Source organism: Osmerus mordax, chromosome 19 (genome assembly GCF_038355195.1).
Source record: "Osmerus mordax isolate fOsmMor3 chromosome 19, fOsmMor3.pri, whole genome shotgun sequence".
In the NCBI taxonomy this organism is placed as follows: domain Eukaryota; kingdom Metazoa; phylum Chordata; class Actinopteri; order Osmeriformes; family Osmeridae; genus Osmerus; species Osmerus mordax.
The window spans coordinates 9,952,028-9,972,945 of NC_090068.1; the positions used below are offsets into that span (position 1 = coordinate 9,952,028).

The following is a 20,918-nucleotide window of genomic DNA, read 5'->3' on the forward strand; positions in this document are numbered from 1 at the left end:
CCACTCCTCCAGGACCTCCTCCTACTCCTCCAGGACCTCCTCCAACTCCTCCAGGACCTCCTCCCACTCCTCCAGCACCCAGGCTGCCAGCCCCATCAGGGCCATATCCTGGAGGTGCAGACACAAGCCATAATGATCCTCATTTTAATTATGGTTACCTTTATCATAATCGCATCAGAGACTGGGCAAAATTCTAGCCACATAGCTAGTATGTAATGTTAAACGTATTATGACAAGTACCCTTAGGTGGTTTTATGGTGCCATTTTGTCCTCCTCCTACTCCTCCAGCTCCACTTGGGCCACCTCCCACACCTCCTGGTCCACCTTCAACTCCTCCCGGGCCACCTCCCACACCTCCTGGTCCACCTCCAACTCCTCCCGGGCCACCTCCCACACCTCCGGGTCCACCTCCAACTCCTCCCGGGCCACCTCCCACACCTCCTGGTCCACCTCCAACTCCTCCTGGCCCTCCTCCCACACCCCCTGGTCCTCCTTCAACTCCTCCTGGACCTCCTTCGATGACTTCTGCACCTTCACCATCTCCTTCACCAGGTGTGTCTCCTCTTGGGACACCTATGGGTAGGCAGCACCTGAGCACCAGCGTAACTTAGGAGAACACAGCCCAAAAACCATCCATTCGGAGCCTGTTCATTCTTTATCTTACCTGGAGGCTTTAGAGGTTTGGCTCCAGGAAGCCCACCAGCAATGTCCCCAAGTGAAGCGCCTGCAAAAACAAATCATTAAAATTAACATAGTCCCCAATATTGACCCCAACAATGCACACTGATGTGGAAATTATGTTCTGGAAGCCACCTTCACAATGGTTTCCATTTCCTCTTGTTAAAAACTTTTTAGCACAGCATCAACTAATGTTATTCAATATGGCTGCTGTTTTACAGAAAACTTAAGAATTTTCTGACATTTTACAACAGTTGGTTCTGGTAAAATGTGCTTCATGCAACCATCACCTTTATCTTCTTCTTCAGTGGATTTTCCGCCGGCACCAATACCGATACCTATACCAATACCTGTGCCCGAACCTGCTAAGACATAGTCCAAGGCCTTAAAACTTAACATTACCTGGCTAACACTGATAGTAAAGGGACTGTATTTGTCATCAATACTGTCTTTGTTCTATATTCACTGGGAAACTTGCAGCTTGTTTTACTGTGAAAGTAATGCTTGTTGAACATTTGCAATCCATTGCTGCACAGTTGCGTTGATGTGTACTAATTGCTTATGTGTTGGGAATTACGTATTAATAACTATTCTTTGTAAACCATGTATAAACTATTTTGGAGATAAATTACCAACTAACATCAATATTCTGTGTGGGGTTAACGGTTAATTAGTCTACAAATAGTTTATAAAGGCTTTAAATTAAAACAGTGTTACCAGATTTTATTTATATATTTTGTTATTCTGGTTAAGTGTTATAGTTTCTTTCTGAACAATCCGTCAGGGGCAGCATAACTTAATGGTTAGTTTGGTCTTCATTATTGTTGACGATATTATTGATTAGTTTCTTGGTGCCAGCGGAAAGAAGTCCAATCACCTTTCTATATGTCTGAGACAGCCAGACCACATGACCAGACTAATCTAATCAAATCAAAACATTGACCTTTTCACAGGGTTAGAGCACTGTTAGGACATTTTAGGATTCAATTAGAACTTTGTAAAGGTCCATATGCACTTCAAACATTATAATGTTATCTTATGAGTAATTTTATCTTTACACTGGCTCAAAATCATAATTAGTAAAAACCGTGCACCAAAGCAGACCATCAGCAAACCCAGCAGTTGTTGTTTTCACCACAAGGTCATTATGAGAAGTCACTTAGTCCCCAATATTGACCCCGACAATGCACACTGATGTGGAGATTATGTTCTGGAATCCACTGTCACAATGGTTTCCATTTCCTCTTGTTAAAAACTTTTTAGCACAGCATCATCTAATGTTATTCAATATGGGTGCTGTTTTACAGAAAACGTTTACATTTTCTGACATTTTACAACAGTTGGTTCTGGTAAAATGTGCTTCATGCAACCATCACCTTTATCTTCTTCTTCAGTGGATTTTCCGCCGGCACCAATACCGATACCTATACCAATACCTGTGCCCGAACCTGCTAAGACATAGTCCAAGGCCTTAAAACTTAACATTACCTGGCTAACACTGTTAGTAAAGGGACTGGATTTGTCATCAATACTGTCTTTGTTTGCTTGCAGCTAGTTTTACTCTGAAAGTCATGCTTATTGAACATTTGCAATCCATTGCTGCACAGTTGCGTTTATGTATACTAATTGCTTATGTGTTGGGAATGACGTATTAATAATTATTTTTTGTAAACCACGTATACAAATTTGGAGATAAATTACTAACTAACAACAATCTTCTGTGTGGGGTTAAAGGTTAATTAGTCAACAAATAGTTTATAAAGGCTTTAAATTAAAATAAAGTGTTACCAGATTTTATTTATATATTTTGTTATTCTGGTTAAGTGTTATAGTTTCTTTCTGAACAATCCGTCAGGGGCAGCATAACTTAATGGTTAGTTTGGTCTTCATTATTGTTGACAATATTATTGATTAGTTTCTTGGTGCCAGCGGAAAGAAATCCAATTTCACCTTTCTATATGTCTGAGACAGCCAGACCACATGACCAGACTAATCTAATCAAATCAAAACATTGACCTTTTCACAGGGTTAGAGCACTGTTAGGACATTTTAGGATTCAATTAGAACTTTGTAAAGGTCCATATGCACTTCAAACATTATAATGTTATCTTATGAGTAATTTTATCTTTACACTGGCTCAAAATCATAATTAGTAAAAACCGTGCACCAAAGCAGACCATCAGCAAACCCAGCAGTTGTTGTTTTCACCACAAGGTCATTATGAGAAGTCACTTAGTCCCCAATATTGACCCCGACAATGCACACTGATGTGGAGATTATGTTCTGGAATCCACTGTCACAATGGTTTCCATTTCCTCTTGTTAAAAACTTTTTAGCACAGCATCATCTAATGTTATTCAATATGGGTGCTGTTTTACAGAAAACTTTTACATTTTCTGACATTTTACAACAGTTGGTTCTGGTAAAATGTGCTTCATGCAACCATCACCTTTATCTTCTTCTTCAGTGGATTTTCCGCCGGCACCAATACCGATACCTATACCAATACCTGTGCCCGAACCTGCTAAGACATAGTCCAAGGCCTTAAAACTTAACATTACCTGGCTAACACAGTTAGTAAAGGGACTGGATTTGTCATCAATACTGCCTTTGTTTGCTTGCAGCTAGTTTTACTCTGAAAGTCATGCTTGTTGAACATTTGCAATCCATTGCTGCACAGTTGCGTTTATGTATACTAATTGCTTATGTGTTGGGAATGACGTATTAATAATTATTTTTTGTAAACCACGTATACAAATTTGGAGATAAATTACTAACTAACAACAATCTTCTGTGTGGGGTTAAAGGTTAATTAGTCAACAAATAGTTTATAAAGGCTTTAAATTAAAATAAAGTGTTACCAGATTTTATTTATATATTTTGTTACTCTGATAAAGTGTTATAGTTTCTTTCTGAACAATCCGTCAGGGGCAGCATAACTTAATGGTTAGTTTGGTCTTCATTATTGTTGACGATATTATTGATTAGTTTCTTGGTGCCAGCGGAAAGAAGTCCAATCACCTTTCTATATGTCAGTCAGACAGCCAGACCACATGACCAGACTAATCTAATCAAATCAAAACATTGACCTTTTCACAGGGTTAGAGCACTGTTAGGACATTTTAGGATTCAATTAGAACTTTTTAATGGTCCATATGCACTTCAAACATTATAATGTTATCTTATGAGTATTTTATCTTTACACTGGCTCAAAATCATAATTAGTAAAAACCGTGCACCAAAGCAGACCATCAGCAAACCCAGCAGTTGTTGTTTTCACCACAAGGCCATTAGTAGAAGTCACAGCCCAGCCATACCGCTGTCATGTTATAGTCTGGTCAGTCACACACTGTACCAGCGGATATTTTACCTCCTCCTCCATCTTTACCACCGGAACCGATACCGATACCGAGACCGACCCCGATACCCCCGGAGTTCCCGCCGGAGCCGTACCCAATACCAATGCCAATACCAGTACCCTCACCAACACCAACACCCGTACCAGATCCAAACCCCACACCAATCCCAATACCCGAGGAACCAGAAGAACCTGATGAAGAGACCAAATGTTTCATATCATTCAGGGATTCCATGTTATATAGGTCCTGACTTTAGGCAGTTCAGTATACAGATTTCAGTTGACTCCTCTCTTGGCTATATATATTTTTTCATGCCAATATTAATCTGAAGTCTCCCCGGAATGTAACATGTCTACCCAACACTCCCAGCACCAGACTGGCTCTGACCTGAGTCTGCTGCAAAAACACTATGGACACAAGTCACACCACCAGATTATGTATCACATAATGTGAAGGAGAGGTAGAGACACTGAACAGGGTATTGTCACTGACACAAAACTGTGATGTGCTTATGCTCATCCTCACCTCTAGAGGGCACTCCTGCTCCAGCTGTAGAGCAGAGGAAGAACGATCCAAGTGAAGATGAAATATTTTTTGAGAAACACAAAATGTTAGAGGCAATTGTTCACCTTGTGCATGCTTTACAAAATTATGAGTTAAATGTTGATGATACTCACCAACACCTGTCCCAGCTGTACATATAAGGGAAGGGAACATAGTTAAGAAATAATAAATCCGTTTTATGAACTCTTAAATCAGTAAACAACTGAAACTTACCACTGGGTTGGACTACTCCAGCACCAACTAGAATCACAGGTACAAAAATCATATTGTTACACAGTAAATATAACTTTGAATGCAGTCATAACATAAAATATATTTATTTTACAATTATAATAAAAAACATCACTCACTTTCTGGTACTGGAACTCCAGTTCCACCTGTAAAAGAACATTTACTTTTACAATAAACACCCTCAATGCAAAAAGCTACAATAAATCCATACAAACGTTTGTACAAACATTTCTTGGTCATAATATAGTGTAAAAATGGGTTCAATACTAAAGTGATGGAAAACCCTAGATGGAAATGCTCCTGTTAAACCTACAGGGAAGTAAAAATGCTTTCAGAATAACCGCAGTACAAAGAGTACGCCAGTGATGGTTGCATTTGAACAAGCTAACCAGACATAGACTAATGGTTAAGCTTCCTTCGCAGATGGTGAGAAGTAGTGCCATTGAGATGGGGTGGCAAGGAGAATAGAGTGGAGATGGTGAAGCAGAAAGATATGAATTTTAAAAGATCAGGAATGTCAACAGCATGAAGCCACACCTGGAACAGGGGTCCCCCCAAGGTCGGTTTTGTCTTGAAAGCAGAGCACAAAGAAAATGACAATGTGGATGATGCAGATGAAAGTGGCAAGGCTAGATATAGAAATTGTGAGCAGTATGAATGAACTAATTTGTTCTATGAGTGTTATTGTATGCCATTCGCTATTGTTCTTTAGACTGCTATGGACCTGAAGAGTTCATTTCCAGTCTTACCTGGTTTCCCACCAATGATGGGGATTCCAGTCCCACCAGGAGTGATTATGTCTAGTCCTCCTTCAATCCCTCCATCTATTGGTCCACCTGTGATGCCAGTACCTACCATACACAACCCCATCAACGAACCCATCTTGGCCACACAAAGGAAATTAACTGTTATATCTTAATATACTGTATATATTTAAGATGTTAAGTTAAGCTATTTTATAGGCATACCGTCACCTCCAGAACTTCCAGATCCTTCTAGAACTCCCCCAGCACCACCTGGTTCACCTTAAACAAAGGTAAATGCAGTGGAATGCATGAATACATAAATAATGGACTGTTGATTCAACTGCCATGCCTTCATCTGATTTAACATTTACAAACCTGTACCTGCAGCTCCATCACCATCCTTGCCCTCTTTTCCAGTTCCAGCACCATCGGGGACACCTGGATAGAGCAGGATGGGAAGAGAGAGACTAGAAGTGAGAACATCTGCCTAAGAAGCAGATGAGATTACCAAAAAGTATCAACCATAGATACATTTGATATGTGGTCGCATAATCTGCTTCTTGTTATATATGTATATGAAAGGCCCTGGATATGACTAACCTGCTCCTGCCCCGGTGCCTGCCGCTGTTGCTTGACCTCCTGTTACTCCTGGGGCAGGTGTGACTCTTGAACCTCCTGTGCCTCCGGTTCCATTTCCTGTTCCACCCGACACTCCTTTGTAAAGACAAACAAAACAAACCTCCACCTACTTCTTTTAAAATCAACTAAATTCTGAAAGTTTGCTTGCGCGAGCTCTACCAGGAACGCACGAGAATAGGAAAATCATCAATGTTATTCTCTGTAAAGTCATGTTATTATCCCCATGACCTACTCTATGCTGTACCCGAAGGCCTTTTCAAGCATCTTACCCTCTGTTCCTGCCCCAGCTCCAGCACCTGTTCCTGTTCCTGTTCCTGCCCCAGCTCCAGCACCTGTTCCTGTTCCTGTTCCTGCCCCAGCTCCAGCACCTGTTCCTGTTCCTGCCCCAGCTCCAGCTCCAGCTCCAGCACCTGTTCCTGTTCCTGTTCCTGTTCCTGTTCCTGTTCCTGTTACTGCCCCAGCACCAGCTCCAGTCCCAGTCCCTGTTCCTCCAGTCCCACCTGGTTGACCTTTAGGCAAGAAATATAAGAAAATAACACATTACATTAAATGCATTTCTCGTAAAATCTGAAAGGAAACCTATTCTTACCATATTTGGCTGCTTTAGATCCAGCTCCAGGGCCATATCCTGAGGATCACAAACAGACTATCAGTGATTAAACAGTGAAAGCAGAATACAAACTTAACCAAACACTTTGTTACAGCAATATGTACCTGCTTCCCTCCCCGGCTCCCCCTCCAATATCAGTACAGACTTACCCCCAGGTCCAGTCCCATAGCCACCAGGTCCAGTTCCATAGCCCCCTGGTCTGACACCATATCCTCCTATGTTAGACAATTAGCAATTGGACCATATTTTAAACATTTAATTAGTTTGATTGTTTTATTTTTTTCATCTCCCCTGGTCCCCCACCAAGACATATCTGAACAAATGTGTAACCCATGTGTTTGTGTATGAATTAACTCTTAATATTGGACCAGTACGACCAATAAACTTGCCTCCTAGTCCAGCCCCAGCGCCACCACCAGGCACCCCCCCAATGCCAAGGACACCACCGCCACCTGGCACACCCCCTGCTCCACCCAGGGAAGAGGAGAGATGTCAGATGGGTGAGGTGGCAGGTGCACAGGTAAAACATTCGGATAGAGAGCATAATCATCAAGTTGATGGATCATGAATACTCATACCGTATTTAGCAGCTTTTGATCTTGGTCCGTATCCTTGAAATAATAAATAAAAACGTTTCTTTCATTAATAACAAGATTCTGAAAAACAAAGTTACATTGATCAGATCAGTCATTTAGCTATTAGTACCTCCTGAGCCAGGTCCATATCCAGCCCCAGGCCCTGCCCCTGCCCCGGCTCCATATCCACCTCCTGGACCATAACCTGCTCCTGGACCTGCTCCTGCTCCAGTTCCATACCCGGCCCCAGGCACCCCTCCTCCTACACCTCCTGCCCCAGGGCCAAAGGGTGAGGCAGCACCTCCTCCCAGGGCTGCACCTCCTCCAGGGACACCGAACCTGCCACCAAGACCACCACCAGGGGTTCCACCACCTCCACCGGGACCTGTGCGGACCACAACAGAGTGATTAAAGTATATTATGGAAATAGAATATGATTTAGGTTTGGAGATAAATGCTCAATAACAGATTGACAACAAAATATAGTAACATTTGGACATGGTGAAACATTTCTTACCATATTTCTGAGTCTTTGTACCACCAGGATATCCTATGGGATAGAGCATGCAACTAGTTAGCTTATACAAACAAAGCTATCAGTTATTTGCCATTGCTAAATCCGTAGATAATATACCTCCAGCTCCAACACCTCGGCCAGGCACTCCTCCTCCTCCTCCTCCAAGCCCAGACCCAAGTCCCACTCCCTGCCCAAGACCAGTCCCTGCTGCTGCTCCTCCTGGTCCATAACCAACACCTAATCCATATAGACCATTGCCCTGACTACCAGGCACTCTTCCTTGTCCTAGTCCAGCCCCAGCACCTCCTCCTGGAAGTCCTCCACGTCCAGCACCCTGTCCGCCACCTGGGACTCCAAGGGCACCACTAAGCATGCCTACCAGAGGAGGAACCGTCATGGATAATCACTGAATACTCTACTATTTACTATCGAATACATATTTGTGATGACAAATTCAGAATAGATAATACAGAGTTTAGATAATAACTTACCGTATTTTCTAGCTTTTGCATCTGCATCATATCCTGTGAAATATAACATGCATATATTGATTGACACCAGTAAACATCTATACGACTGATAACAAATTCTTATTGCCTGCTATAGCTGTTATCTTACAGTACCTCCAGCTACAGTACCTGGTCTTGGCCCAGCACCTCCTGGTCCAGTTCCTACCCCACCAGGACCATAGCCAGCACCTGGTCCAGTTCCTGCTCCCCCAGGACCATAGCCAGCACCTGGTCCAGCTCCTGCTCCACCAGGTCCATAGCCAGCACCTCCTGGTCCAGTTCCTGCTCCACCAGGACCATAGCCAGCACCTGGTCCAGCTCCTGCTCCACCAGGACCATAGCCAGCACCTCCTGGTCCAGTTCCTGCTCCACCAGGACCATAGCCAGCACCTGGTCCAGCTCCTGCTCCACCAGGTCCATAGCCAGCACCTCCTGGTCCAGTTCCTGCTCCACCAGGACCATAGCCAGCACCTGGTCCAGCTCCTGCTCCACCAGGTCCATAGCCAGCACCTCCTGGTCCAGTTCCTGCTCCACCAGGACCATAGCCAGCACCTCCTGGTCCAGTTCCTGCTCCACCAGGACCATAGCCGGTTCCGCCAGGCACTCCTCCTTGGCCTAGTCCAGCCCCAGCACCTCCTCCTGGGAGTCCTCCACGTCCAGCACCCTGTCCACCACCTGGGACTCCGAGGGCACCACTAAGCATGCCTACCAGAGGAGGAAACATCAATGATGCCCATTTCAGCTTCATTCCTTGGTGTAATACATGCTGTGATGTAAAACCTTTGAAGGGGGATGAATGTGCTTACCATATTTACGAGCTTTGGCGTCTGCATCATATCCTGTAACACAGAACATGAATGAGTTGTGTGAAACCAACTAACTTTAACATAAATGGTCAATTTAACATCCCTCCCTAACATACCTCTACAGTAATTTTGCTAAAGTACCTCCAGCTCCAGTTCCTGGTCTTGGCCCACCACCTCCTGGTCCAGTTCCTGCTCCACCAGGACCATAGCCAGCACCTCCTGGTCCAGTTCCTGCACCACCAGGACCATAGCCTGCACCTCCTGGTCCAGTTCCTGCCCCACCAGGACCATAGCCTGCCCCTCCTGGTCCAGTTCCTGCTCCACCAGGACCATAGCCAGCACCTCCTGGTCCAGTTCCTGCCCCACCAGGACCATAGCCAGCACCTCCTGGTCCAGTTCCTGCCCCACCAGGACCATAACCAGTACCTCCCGGTCCAGTTCTTCCTCCACCAGGACCATAGCCTGCACCCCCTGGTCCAGTTCCTGCTCCACCCGGACCATAGCCAGCACCTGGTCCAGCTCCTGCTCCACCAGGACCATAGCCGGCACCTCCTGGTCCAGTTCCTGCACCACCAGGACCATAGCCAGTTCCGCCAGGCACTCCTCCTTGGCCTAGTCCAGCCCCAGCACCTCCTCCTGGGAGTCCTCCACGTCCAGCACCCTGTCCACCACCTGGGACTCCAAGGGCACCACTACGCATGCCTACCAGAGGAGGAAACATCAAAGTTGTAATTTCAGCATCATGCCTTGGTGTAGTCCATGCTGTGATGTCAAATCCTTAAAAGGGGATGAATGTGCTTACCATATTTACGAGCTTTGGCATCAGCATCATATCCTGTAACACAGAACATGAATGAGTTGACTGAAACCACCTAACTTTATGTTAATTGGTCAGTTTAACATTACCACCTAACATACTTCTACAGTAATTATGCTAAAGTACCTCCAGCTCCAGTTCCTGGTCTTGGCCCAGCACCTCCTGGTCCAGTTCCTGCCCCACCAGGACCATAGCCAGCACCTCCTGGTCCAGTTCCTGCTCCACCAGGACCATAGCCTGCACCTCCTGGTCCAGTTCTTCCTCCACCAGGACCATAGCCTGCACCCCCTGGTCCAGTTCCTGCTCCACCCGGACCATAGCCAGCACCTGGTCCAGCTCCTGCACCACCAGGGCCATACCCGGCACCTCCTGGTCCAGTTCCTGCACCACCAGGACCATAGCCAGTTCCGCCAGGCACTCCTCCTTGGCCTAGTCCAGCCCCAGCACCTCCTCCTGGGAGTCCTCCACGTCCAGCACCCTGTCCACCGCCTGGGACTCCAAGGGCACCACTACGCATGCCTACCAGAGGAGGAAACATCAAATATGTAATTTCAGCATCATGCCTTGGTGTAATCCATGCTGTGATATAAAATCTTTAAAAGGGGATGAATGTGCTTACCATATTTACGAGCTTTGGCATCAGCATCATATCCTGTAACACAGAACATGAATGAGTTGACTGAAACCACCTAACTTTATCTTAATTGGTCAGTTTAACATTACCACCTAACATACCTCTACAGTAATTATGCTAAAGTACCTCCAGCTCCAGTTCCTGGTCTTGGCCCAGCACCTCCTGGTCCAGTTCCTGCTCCACCAGGACCATAGCCTGCACCTCCTGGTCCAGTTCCTGCCCCACCAGGACCATAGCCTGCCCCTCCTGGTCCAGTTCCTGCCCCACCAGGACCATAGCCAGCACCTCCTGGTCCAGTTCCTGCCCCACCAGGACCATAGCCAGCACCTCCTGGTCCAGTTCCTGCCCCACCAGGACCATAGCCTGCACCTCCTGGTCCAGTTCCTGCACCACCAGGACCATAGCCAGCACCTCCTGGTCCAGTTCCTGCCCCACCAGGACCATAGCCTGCACCTCCTGGTCCAGTTCCTGCTCCACCAGGTCCATAGCCGGCACCTCCTGGTCCAGCTCCTGCTCCACCAGGACCATAGCCGGCACCTCCTGGTCCAGTACCTGCTCCACCAGGACCATAGCCGGCACCTCCTGGTCCAGTTCCTGCACCACCAGGACCATAGCCGGTTCTGCCAGGAACTCCTCCTTGGCCTAGTCCGGCCCCAACACCTCCTCCTGGGAGTCCTCCACGTCCAACACCCTGTCCACCGCCTGGGACTCCAAGGGCACCACTAAGCATGCCTACCAGAGGAAGAAACATCAGTGATGCCCATTTAAGCTTTATTCTTTGGTGTAATCCATGCTGTGATGTAAAACCTTTGAAGGGGGAAGAATGAGTTTACCATATTTACGAGCTTTGGCATCAGCATCATATCCTGTAACACAGAACATGAATTAGTTGACTGAAACCACCTAACTTGAACATAATTGGTCAGTTTAACATTATCCCTTAACATACCTCTACAGTAATTATGCTAAAGTACCTCCAGCTCCAGTTCCTGGTCTTGGCCCAGCACCTCCTGGTCCAGTTCCTGCACCACCAGGACCATAGCCTGCACCTCCTGGTCCAGTTCCTGCTCCACCCGGACCATAGCCGGCACCTCCTGGTCCAGTTCCTGCTCCTCCAGGACCATAGCCGGCACCTCCTGGTCCAGTTCCTGCTCCACCAGGACCATAGCCTGCACCTCCTGGTCCAGTTCCTGCTCCTCCAGGACCATAGCCGGCACTTCCTGGTCCAGTTCCTGCTCCACCAGGACCATAGCCAGCACCTTGTCCAGTTCCTGCACCACCAGGACCATAGCCAGCACCTGGTCCAGCTCCTGCTCCACCAGGACCATAGCCGGCACCTCCTGGTCCAGTTCCTGCTCCACCAGGACCATAGCCAGCACCTTGTCCAGTTCCTGCACCACCAGGACCATACCCAGTACCAGGTCCTGCTCCTGCTCCACCAGGGCCATAGCCGGCACCTCCTGGTCCAGCTCCTGCTCCACCAGGACCATAGCCGGCACCTCCTGGTCCAGTTCCTGCACCACCAGGACCATAGCCTGTTCCTTCAGGCACTCCTCCTTGGCCTAGTCCAGCCCCAGCACCTCCTCCTGGAAGTCCTCCACGTCCAGCACCCTGTCCACCACCTGGGACTCCAAGGGCACCACTAAGCATGCCTAAAAGAGGAGGAACCATCAAAGATGCTCATTTCAGCTTTATCTCACAGTCTTATTCATGCAGCATAAGAAGGAGGTGCTTACCATATTTACGAGCTTTTGCATCTCGATCATATCCTGTAACATAAAGTACATAGAAATGTATTGTTTCCCAAATAATGACATCCTAATTTACAATTCAAAATAAGATCTTATAATTCTGATAACCAAGTACCTCCACTACCAGCCCCTCCTGGTCCAGTTCCTGCTCCACCAGGACCATAGCCGGCACCTCCTGGTCCAGTTCCTGCTCCACCAGGACCATAGCCAGCACCTTGTCCAGTTCCTGCACCACCAGGCCCATAGCCAGCACCACCAGGCCCAGTACCAACACCACCAGGCCCAGTACCAGATCCTCCAGGACCATAGCCAGCACCACCAGGTCCAGTACCCACCCCTCCAGGACCATAGCCAACACCTCCAGGCACAGTACCCACCCCTCCAGGACCATAGCCAACACCTCCAGGCCCAGTACCAGCACCACCAGGCCCAGTACCAGCCCCTCCAGGACCATAGCCAACACCTCCAGGCCCAGTACCAGCACCACCAGGCCCAGTACCAGCCCCTCCTGGACCATAGCCAGCACCACCAGGCCCAGTACCAGCACCACCAGGCCCAGTACCAGCCCCTCCTGGACCAGCCCCTCCCGGCCCATAGCCAGCACCACCAGGACCAGTACCAGCTCCTCCAGGACCATAGCCACCCCCTAGTACTCCTCCAGTTCCAATCCCAGATGCAGGTACAACTCCTTGGCCAAGTCCGGTACCAGCACCTCCAGTTTGACCTGGAGCGATGGGAGGTAGTAAATACAGAACATAATGAATGTCAGTAATGTCAAGCTACTTTTATAGGTAAAAGATAGTACAGCAAATTACCATATTTACGTGCTTTGGCACTAGCCCCATAGCCTGTAAGATATGAAGTGAAAAACTATATAAAGAATAATATAAAATCTATCACATGAAATATGTCTGGAATCTTTATAAAATTAAATGTCATTAAAGATTCATTATCTCCTGCAGTAACATGCATAGCCACCTGCTCCAGGCCCTCCACCCGGAACTCCACCTGCACCCCCAGGTCCTCCCTGTGTGCCGGCCCCAGCTCCAGCACCGGCTCCAAAACCGAGACCGCTTCCAGCTCCCCCAGGAACTCCACCTACACCGCCAAAGACGCCACCGGCTCCAGTCCCTTGACCTGGCCCACCTCCGGCTCCAGCCCCACCCCCACCTGGAAGGAAACGTAATGCTATGTTTATCTTTGAAGCCAGTAGTTTACAAGTTATCTGTTTGGATTTTGGCATTGGATTGTATTAAATCTTGAAACTGCTAAGCAAACGGAACTACTAATCAACCTGGACTCCTAAAGGTTATTGTTGTCTTACTGTATTTAGCAGCAGCTTTGGCTGGAGACTTTGATTTACCCCCAGCTCCTATGGGAATGAATGGCATGAGAAAAGGCAGATAAGAAACATGAAGAGCAAAGAGAAAGAGGTCACACTACTGGGACATAGAGTATGGCCTTTTCCTTACACTCTCTATGACATACTATGAAATCTGTACTATTTAACATTTGATTGCCTTTTGATGTTTTCTTGGGTACAGTACCTGACTTGGGTGATATGAGCGGGTATCCACGGAACACTCCTGGCAGCTGCTGTCCACCAAAACCGCCTCGGCCAGCTAAAGGCAGAAATACACATCTTATGAAACCAACAACAAAATTGAATATCCGTCAACATTTATGTCAAGAATGTCAAGCTATCCTTTTAATTTAGGCTCACTGACCTCCACCACCTCCATTTCCAACTCCTCCCTGGCCAAGAACTCCAGATCCTGGGAGGAGAGCAGACAAAGTCAGAGGGGACAAAGACTTGAAGTTGGTTAGTTCAGCCACTAGACGACTTACCAGTTTGGGGTCCAAGTCCAGATCCTGTGGCAACACCAGGCAGGACTCCACGCCCTCCAAAACCTGAATAGGAGTCAGGGTGAGAGATTACTCACTGCTTGGCCAGATGATGAACATCACACTGTGTAGAGTAACTGTCACCAAAAAGATTCACCTAAATGCAACATTTTAATTGTTTGACATACCTTGATCAGGCACAATTCCCCCTTGATAAAGTCCCGGTAATCCAACACCTGTATGAATAACAGACATTCTAGGAAGTTCTACAGTGGAATAGCATGCTCTGCATCCTATAATCATGTTTTGTAATTCCATAATGAGTTTTCATTCTGGGATTTGTAGTTTACCTGGGACTTTGGAGGCTTTTCCACTGCTTTTCCCTCCAAGTCCTCCCCCTGGCACTCCAGTCTGAGGAAACACTGGCAGAATATCAAACAGTTTCATTAAATGCCCCTTTATTAATAAAAGATTAACCTTAATATTACACTTTACATCATATTTTGAAAAATAGTTGATAGTGAACACTTAAATAAATAGTATTGTGAAGTCAAATTCTGTGAAGTATTTGATGTCACTCCTTTTGTCTTGATTTGTGTATTTACTTTTCACTGTGTGAGGGAATATTTTAGTAAGGTTCTACCACTGACCTCCTGCTGGCACAGCAGCTCCACCTGGGCCCACTCCACCAGCACCACCAGGTCCAACTCCACCAGCACCTCCAGGCCCAACTCCACCAGCACCTCCAGGCCCAACTCCACCAGGTCCAACTCCACCAGCACCACCAGGTCCAACTCCACCAGCACCTCCAGGCCCAACTCCACCAGCACCACCAGGCCCAACTCCACCAGCACCACCAGGTCCAACTCCACCAGCACCTCCAGGCCCAACTCCACCAGCACCACCAGGACCTGCTCCACCAGCACCACCAGGACCTGTTCCAGTGCCTCCGGGCCCAAATCCTCCTCCACCTCCAGGCCCAAATCCTCCTCCACCTCCAGGCCCATATCTTCCTCCAGGCCAATATCCAGTGCCTCCCAGTGCTGTTCCTGCTCCTAATGCAAATGTTTAAAAAAATTCTAGATAAAAAAATACAAATCTAATAGCATTTCAAAAAAATATTAGAATCTATATTTTATCTATGAGTGTGGTCCCACCTACTGCACCCTAAGCCTGTACCTGTTTTGGGGCGTTTCTGGCCTCCAGGGTACTGACCCCCACCAGGTCCGCCATAACTTCCATAGCCACCTGAGGTGAGACAGAAATTAACCAACAGTTTGCAGTGTTTTTTTTTTAAATAAATACTTTAGATTGAAGGAAAACGTTCTGACCTCCTGGTCCTAGTCCTGCACCCTGACCTCCAGGTCCAACACCACCAGCTCCCTGGCCTCCAGATCCAACACCACCAACTCCCAGGCCACCTGCTCCTCGTACTCCTCCACCCACACCCCCTGTTCCGAGGCCTCCATATCCTAATGAGAACATGGCATTTATTTATTGTTCTGAAATGTACTTTTCCTTCTAAACACCTTAAGAACATTTTACCTTCTGCAGCATGTGAAGAACATCTGAAGCAATTCTTCAAGACATTAAAAGCTATTGCAGGAGGTAGATCAGCAGGACTGAACTGGGAAGTTGATAGTGTACCCTCTTGTGGCCTATCTGGTTATATTCCCAGAACTAGAAAATGGGCTTTATCTCATTTATTAATTAATTCAATCTGTTGTTTGGTGCTTTGACCCTTCAATACTGTAACACTTCATTTCCCTGGCCAGGTTTATTGTGACACTAATATGTTCCCTGGGACGTTTTTACAAACCTGTTTGAAGTGTGGATGTTTGACTTTAAAACCTTTTAAAAGTCTCATTGGGCTGGGTTATGGTCAGGTCAGTAAATGTTTACCACACAACAGAGAGGGAATACAACACACTTGAAAGAGAGAACATAATAGAGACCAGGGAGAGGCCTTTGAAGACTCAAAGTGAGGCAATGTACGCTGAGGTGAGGGATGCTGTGGTTTAACAATACCTCAATCATTAGTCTTTGACGCTTTGACTACAGCGTTTCTGTTAGAACTTAGCTGTCCCATTACTTCACTTTGTACTCCATAGTCACTGGACTTCTATACTTGTATAGCAATAGTACCCATGCTCATTTGAATAGACACTCTAGTAGGCACTGCAAATACAGAGGTAAGAGAGAACTTCACCAGTAATCAACCTTCTCTGGTAAAACATAGATGAGTGATGCAGGTCAACTTGAAATACATAGCATCTTGGTTGGCTTGCTTCAGTTAATGCTTCTTCAGGTAATGCAAAATGGACGTTTTGGTCTTCATCATAGTGAAGCTGTGCAGCTTAAGCACAGACTGAGTGTATTCAGTTGAATGGGTGAATGATTAACTAAGGAGATTACAAGACTTGTGGTCAACTGGAAACTGTGACCTCTGTGTGTCTGTTTCCTGTGCTTACACAGTGACCCACTTTCTACATCAAGACGTAATGGGTGGAATCCAAAGGTTCCACAGAGCTGGGGCATAACCTCCAACAAACACTCGGATAGCGTCACCAACATTCCTATGTGAGAGAGCCATATGTCATGGATTCATAAACAGAGAAGGACAAAACTGATTACTCTCGGTCTGAGGTGACAACTTCCACTCTTAATCAGGCTGTGCTGTCGTTAGCTCTTATCTGTGTGTGTGTGTGTGTGTGTGTGTGTGTGTGTGTGTGTGTGTGTGTGAGTGAGTGTGTGTATGCATGTGAGTTTTGTCAGTATGTGGCCCCTATAACAATATAGAGTGGCTTTGCTGTGTCAGGAAATGAAATAATGGGTAAATCTTAGTAAGATTAATCCCAGAACCTTGAACAGTGGAACAATATTTATAGTTTCCTATGAGAGGGGCATGGTCACTGAACTGAGTACAGTGTGGAGAACTTCCACTTATTGTAAAGCACTGGGGACAGAGGATGCAGATTATTATGGTATGGTCTTTGTTGTTTGGACTTGGCTGCTAAGGTTTCCAGAATCAGACAGCACCTAAACTAGTACGTAAATGATATCTGATCTACAAATCTGGATCAGCAGCATTAGGGGGGCTCACTAGGGTGGGCAGTTAATGAGTATGCCTACTAATGTTGGCCTATAATAGGGGATTACTAGAGAGGCATGTCCGGGAGTGACGTCAAACTGATTAGTTATGTTGAAGTGTGGTGGTTTAAGTCAACTCATTAATATTTTGTGTTACAGGTGGTGAGTCTGATGGAATAATGTTTTAAGCATTTGCCTCCTCCTCCTAGACCTGCTCCAAATCCAACCCCGAGTCCTCCAGGACCTCCAACTCCAACACCATAGCCACCTCCTGGGAATTAAGACTCAAATATTAGTATAAGGTAGAATACAGACCAACTGACTGAGAAATACAGTACATGCATTCTATGAAGTTCAGAGACATTCTTTTCTTGATTTTGTAGGAAATGTAGATCTTTAGATGAAATTGAGTTAAATAATTTGGGTTAGTCTTACCTGTTTTTTGAGGTGTACCACCAGCTCCTGTAGAGAGAACATGAATCAAGAGCAAGAATCAGGAGTGTGACTAAATTAAGCTATTTCTGAGAAGAATGCATAATGCTACAATAACTACATTTCTCTTACTTCTAGCCTCCTACTTTCTTTCCTCTTTCCTTTTGTCTGTCACATCTATAATCTATACTGTACGTAGATCTCCTCACCTGCTCCACCAGGCCCAAGACCAGTTCCATAGCCTCCTGGTCCAACTCCTCCTGGCCCAACTCCTCCTGGTCCAACTCCTCCTGGTCCAACTCCTCCTGGTCCAACTCCTCCTGGCCCAACTCCTCCTGGGCCTCCTCCTCGTCCAGCTACAAACAAAATGTAAAAACAAGATTTGTATTTGTAAAGTAATTAAATTGTGTTTTTCTAAAACAGCTAAATAAGTAATCACCTCCACCAGATGCTGGACCAAAACCTCCAGGGCCTACTCCTGCTCCTCCACCGGGGCCAAATCCGGTTCCTGCTCCTCCACCTGGGCCAAATCCGGTTCCTGCTCCACCACCTGGGCCAAATCCGGTTCCTGCTCCACCACCTGGGCCAAATCCGGTTCCTGCTCCACCACCTGGGCCAAATCCGGTTCCTGCTCCACCACCGGGGCCAAATCCGGTTCCTGCTCCACCACCTGGGCCAAATCCGGTTCCTGCTCCACCACCTGGACCAAATCCAGCTCCTGGTCCTGTCCCAGCTCCTAATCCAGCTCCTGCTCCTCCCCCTGCACCTGCAGGTATGTACACGCCTAGAACAAAGCAATACAACAACATCTGTGAAAATCATTTAAGACAGTATGTCTACAAATACACACACAACACACACACACACAGTTATGTACTCTTATTGTCTAACAACAAGGTAAGACATTAGTGGAGAATCAACGACAGCTAATGTCTCTCTCTTAGTTTTTCATAAACCATGTTTTCCATATTAATTCCACAACAGTCAAAACCATTGCCTTATCTGCACATAAACGTTGGTCTAATGTTGGACCATGTTTTCATTGTTCTGGACTCTTAAGGGATACCAGAACCATTGCAATCCTATGAGTCATCCATCAGAGCTAATGAAGCCTAGTTTTCCTTGTATTGCCTGTTGTGGAATTTAGAACACATGGTTTAGCTTGTTTGCATAAATAGCTAGAATGGCGCTGCCAAAAAAGTAGAATGGTGCCATGCAAATAGTCACAACTGAGTTTTTTATGAACTGTCAAATGTAATTTATACATTATCTGCAGACCAGGATGGGGGATGAAGGTTGAGGGATAACAGATAACCTTCCCTGTGGTGAAAGTCTAAGTTTCTTTGCAGCTGATAAGACTCACCTCTTCACCCAAAAGGAATGTTTATTTTGTTATAATTCTCACACATTTCAGCACATATATCCTATTTCATGAATCACGATAGCCATAAATAGAGAACAACTATAAAAGGAAACGTTTTAAGGAGTCACACTCCCACATGTGAAGGAGACAGATCCATTGGGGAGCCCTTTAAATGGGGGTTACAGAACGAAAAATGTAAGCCATGTATGTTTCAGCCATTCAGAGTAAACTGCTTAGCCTCCACTACCTTTTCAGTCATTTGCCAATGAGGTGGCAGAAACACAGACCTCCCAGTTGGACAGGAGATAAAAAAGAAGTGTTTAAGACTTGTTGGAGAAGCTATTCAATTTTATTTTGTAGGACGCCATATATAGTAGACTGGCATTGGGCAAACAAGACCAACACAGCATGAACATTAAAGTTGTTTTTAGAGTGTTACGAGTGTTAACACTGATGTCATTACAAACACTCTACAATTGGTTCTATGTGTGTGAGAGTAAGAGTAGTAACAGCAAGCTTCCAATGACCTACAGGAGAATGAATACTCAGAAACCATACAACCAATCGGACTCCATCCCTGTGTTTCATGGGGATGGAGTCATGGGTGATTCCAAATGATGTAACAGGCTGGAAGTGCATATCCAGTACCACTAGCATTCTCTTACAAGGAGGGAATTTCATACAATTCTCCTAGGGCTATGTCATTTGTTTCTTTTATAACATTTTAAAACATAAATAAAAGATGGATAGTTAATGGAGTATATCAGACTATTATATAATAGATAAATATGGTACCTTGTTTACATGAGGTTGAATTTCTTTATGTATATCTTATCTCTATATATTCTCTAACTCTACTGTTTGCACTGTTGGCCTGAAAATCACACAATTCCTTGCATGTGTATATAACTAAAAACTTGTACTTGAACTTATTGGAATTAATGATAGGTACAGTGAAGGCTTTGTGCCTCTACACAAATGTAACAAAACCAACAATAGAAGTAGTACATTGAAGGAGTTAGTGTTGAGGTCTCCTTGGATCATCTCCATCCCCACTATATCAGACCCCAGGTATGAAATATAGACTAGTGGATCATCCCTTGATGCCATGGCTTCAGAACATGCAGAGGGGAGAGCATCTCAGCTCATAGCTGCACAGTTCTCTACTGCTAGACAACCAGGCAGGTGTTCTGTAATTTTGTACCCATTTCATGTGGTATTTCATGGCACAGTATGGCCACAGTGGTCGCCATGCCCATCTCAGCAGATGAGGTGAAGGCTGCACCCACCACCAGACCGCCAGCAAAGTTATGGAGGCTGTCTCCAACGATTACCATCAGAGCCAGCAGAGGAACCCCCTGTCCTGCACTCCCAGAAACCTGTGCTGGATGTGGCATCTCCCAGTAACCCCGCAACATACATGCATAAAAATCTGAACACAAACTAGCTCAAGAGATGCCCAATTGCCGAGTTCTCTAGCCAAACTTTAGGTTCCATCAGGGCCACAGGTGTTGTGCAGCTAAGCATCAATGACCATAGTAGTAATTGTGTCTTACCTCCTTGCAATGAAGGCTTCCACAGACCGAGGAGCAGGAATCCATGTAGGAACGAGGCCACAGACCCTCTCGCCATCTCGCTCCCAAATGTCCCTCTCCTCTCCCAAGCCCAAGGTTTTATTCTCTGCAAGCCTATCAGGGCTCACCAAGGCCTTCAGGAAAGGAAGGAGGGCGAATGAATGAGGAAAAGAAGGAG

The 20,918-nt window shown here is 46.0% G+C and overlaps 1 protein-coding gene across 1 annotated transcript; it reads right to left on the reverse strand.

The window, feature by feature from the left end:
- Nucleotides 1-21: 21 nt before the first annotated feature.
- LOC136963573 (fibroin heavy chain-like) lies at nucleotides 22-20,918 on the reverse strand. The gene is made up of 41 exons (XM_067257726.1): nucleotides 20,723-20,918; nucleotides 18,504-18,587; nucleotides 18,243-18,323; nucleotides 18,013-18,159; nucleotides 17,807-17,833; nucleotides 17,568-17,642; nucleotides 15,613-15,753; nucleotides 15,461-15,529; nucleotides 14,932-15,336; nucleotides 14,632-14,703; nucleotides 14,285-14,347; nucleotides 14,164-14,211; nucleotides 13,979-14,058; nucleotides 13,415-13,534; nucleotides 12,552-13,082; nucleotides 12,266-12,337; nucleotides 11,777-12,199; nucleotides 11,097-11,327; nucleotides 10,812-10,901; nucleotides 10,671-10,703; nucleotides 10,499-10,570; nucleotides 10,295-10,432; nucleotides 8,037-8,253; nucleotides 7,920-7,952; nucleotides 7,533-7,787; nucleotides 6,977-7,042; nucleotides 6,807-6,845; nucleotides 6,487-6,726; nucleotides 6,179-6,292; nucleotides 5,960-6,016; nucleotides 5,801-5,857; nucleotides 5,582-5,683; nucleotides 5,370-5,402; nucleotides 4,952-4,978; nucleotides 4,815-4,841; nucleotides 4,715-4,729; nucleotides 4,563-4,586; nucleotides 665-724; nucleotides 458-573; nucleotides 295-414; nucleotides 22-108 (listed from the first exon to the last, which is right to left on the reverse strand). The coding sequence occupies exons 1-41, from the start codon at nucleotides 20,796-20,798 to the stop codon at nucleotides 22-24; spliced, it is 4,767 nt and encodes a 1,588-aa protein (XP_067113827.1). The 5' UTR covers nucleotides 20,799-20,918.

What these genes read in the sequence shown, in the direction of transcription:
- LOC136963573 (XM_067257726.1), bottom strand. Translation starts at nt 20,798, where the DNA reads ATGGCGAGAGGGTCTGTGGCCTCGTTCCTACATGGATTCCTGCTCCTC. An exon ending in AGGAGCTGGATTTGGTCCAG is followed by an intron (nt 18,324 to 18,503) that starts GTGGTGGAGCAG and finishes GATTTGGCCCAG; the next exon opens with GTGGAGGAGCAGGAACCGGA. An exon ending in CCGAGGTGTTGGAGCTGGAG is followed by an intron (nt 7,953 to 8,036) that starts GTATATTATCTA and finishes TCTATCCCATAG; the next exon opens with GATATCCTGGTGGTACAAAG.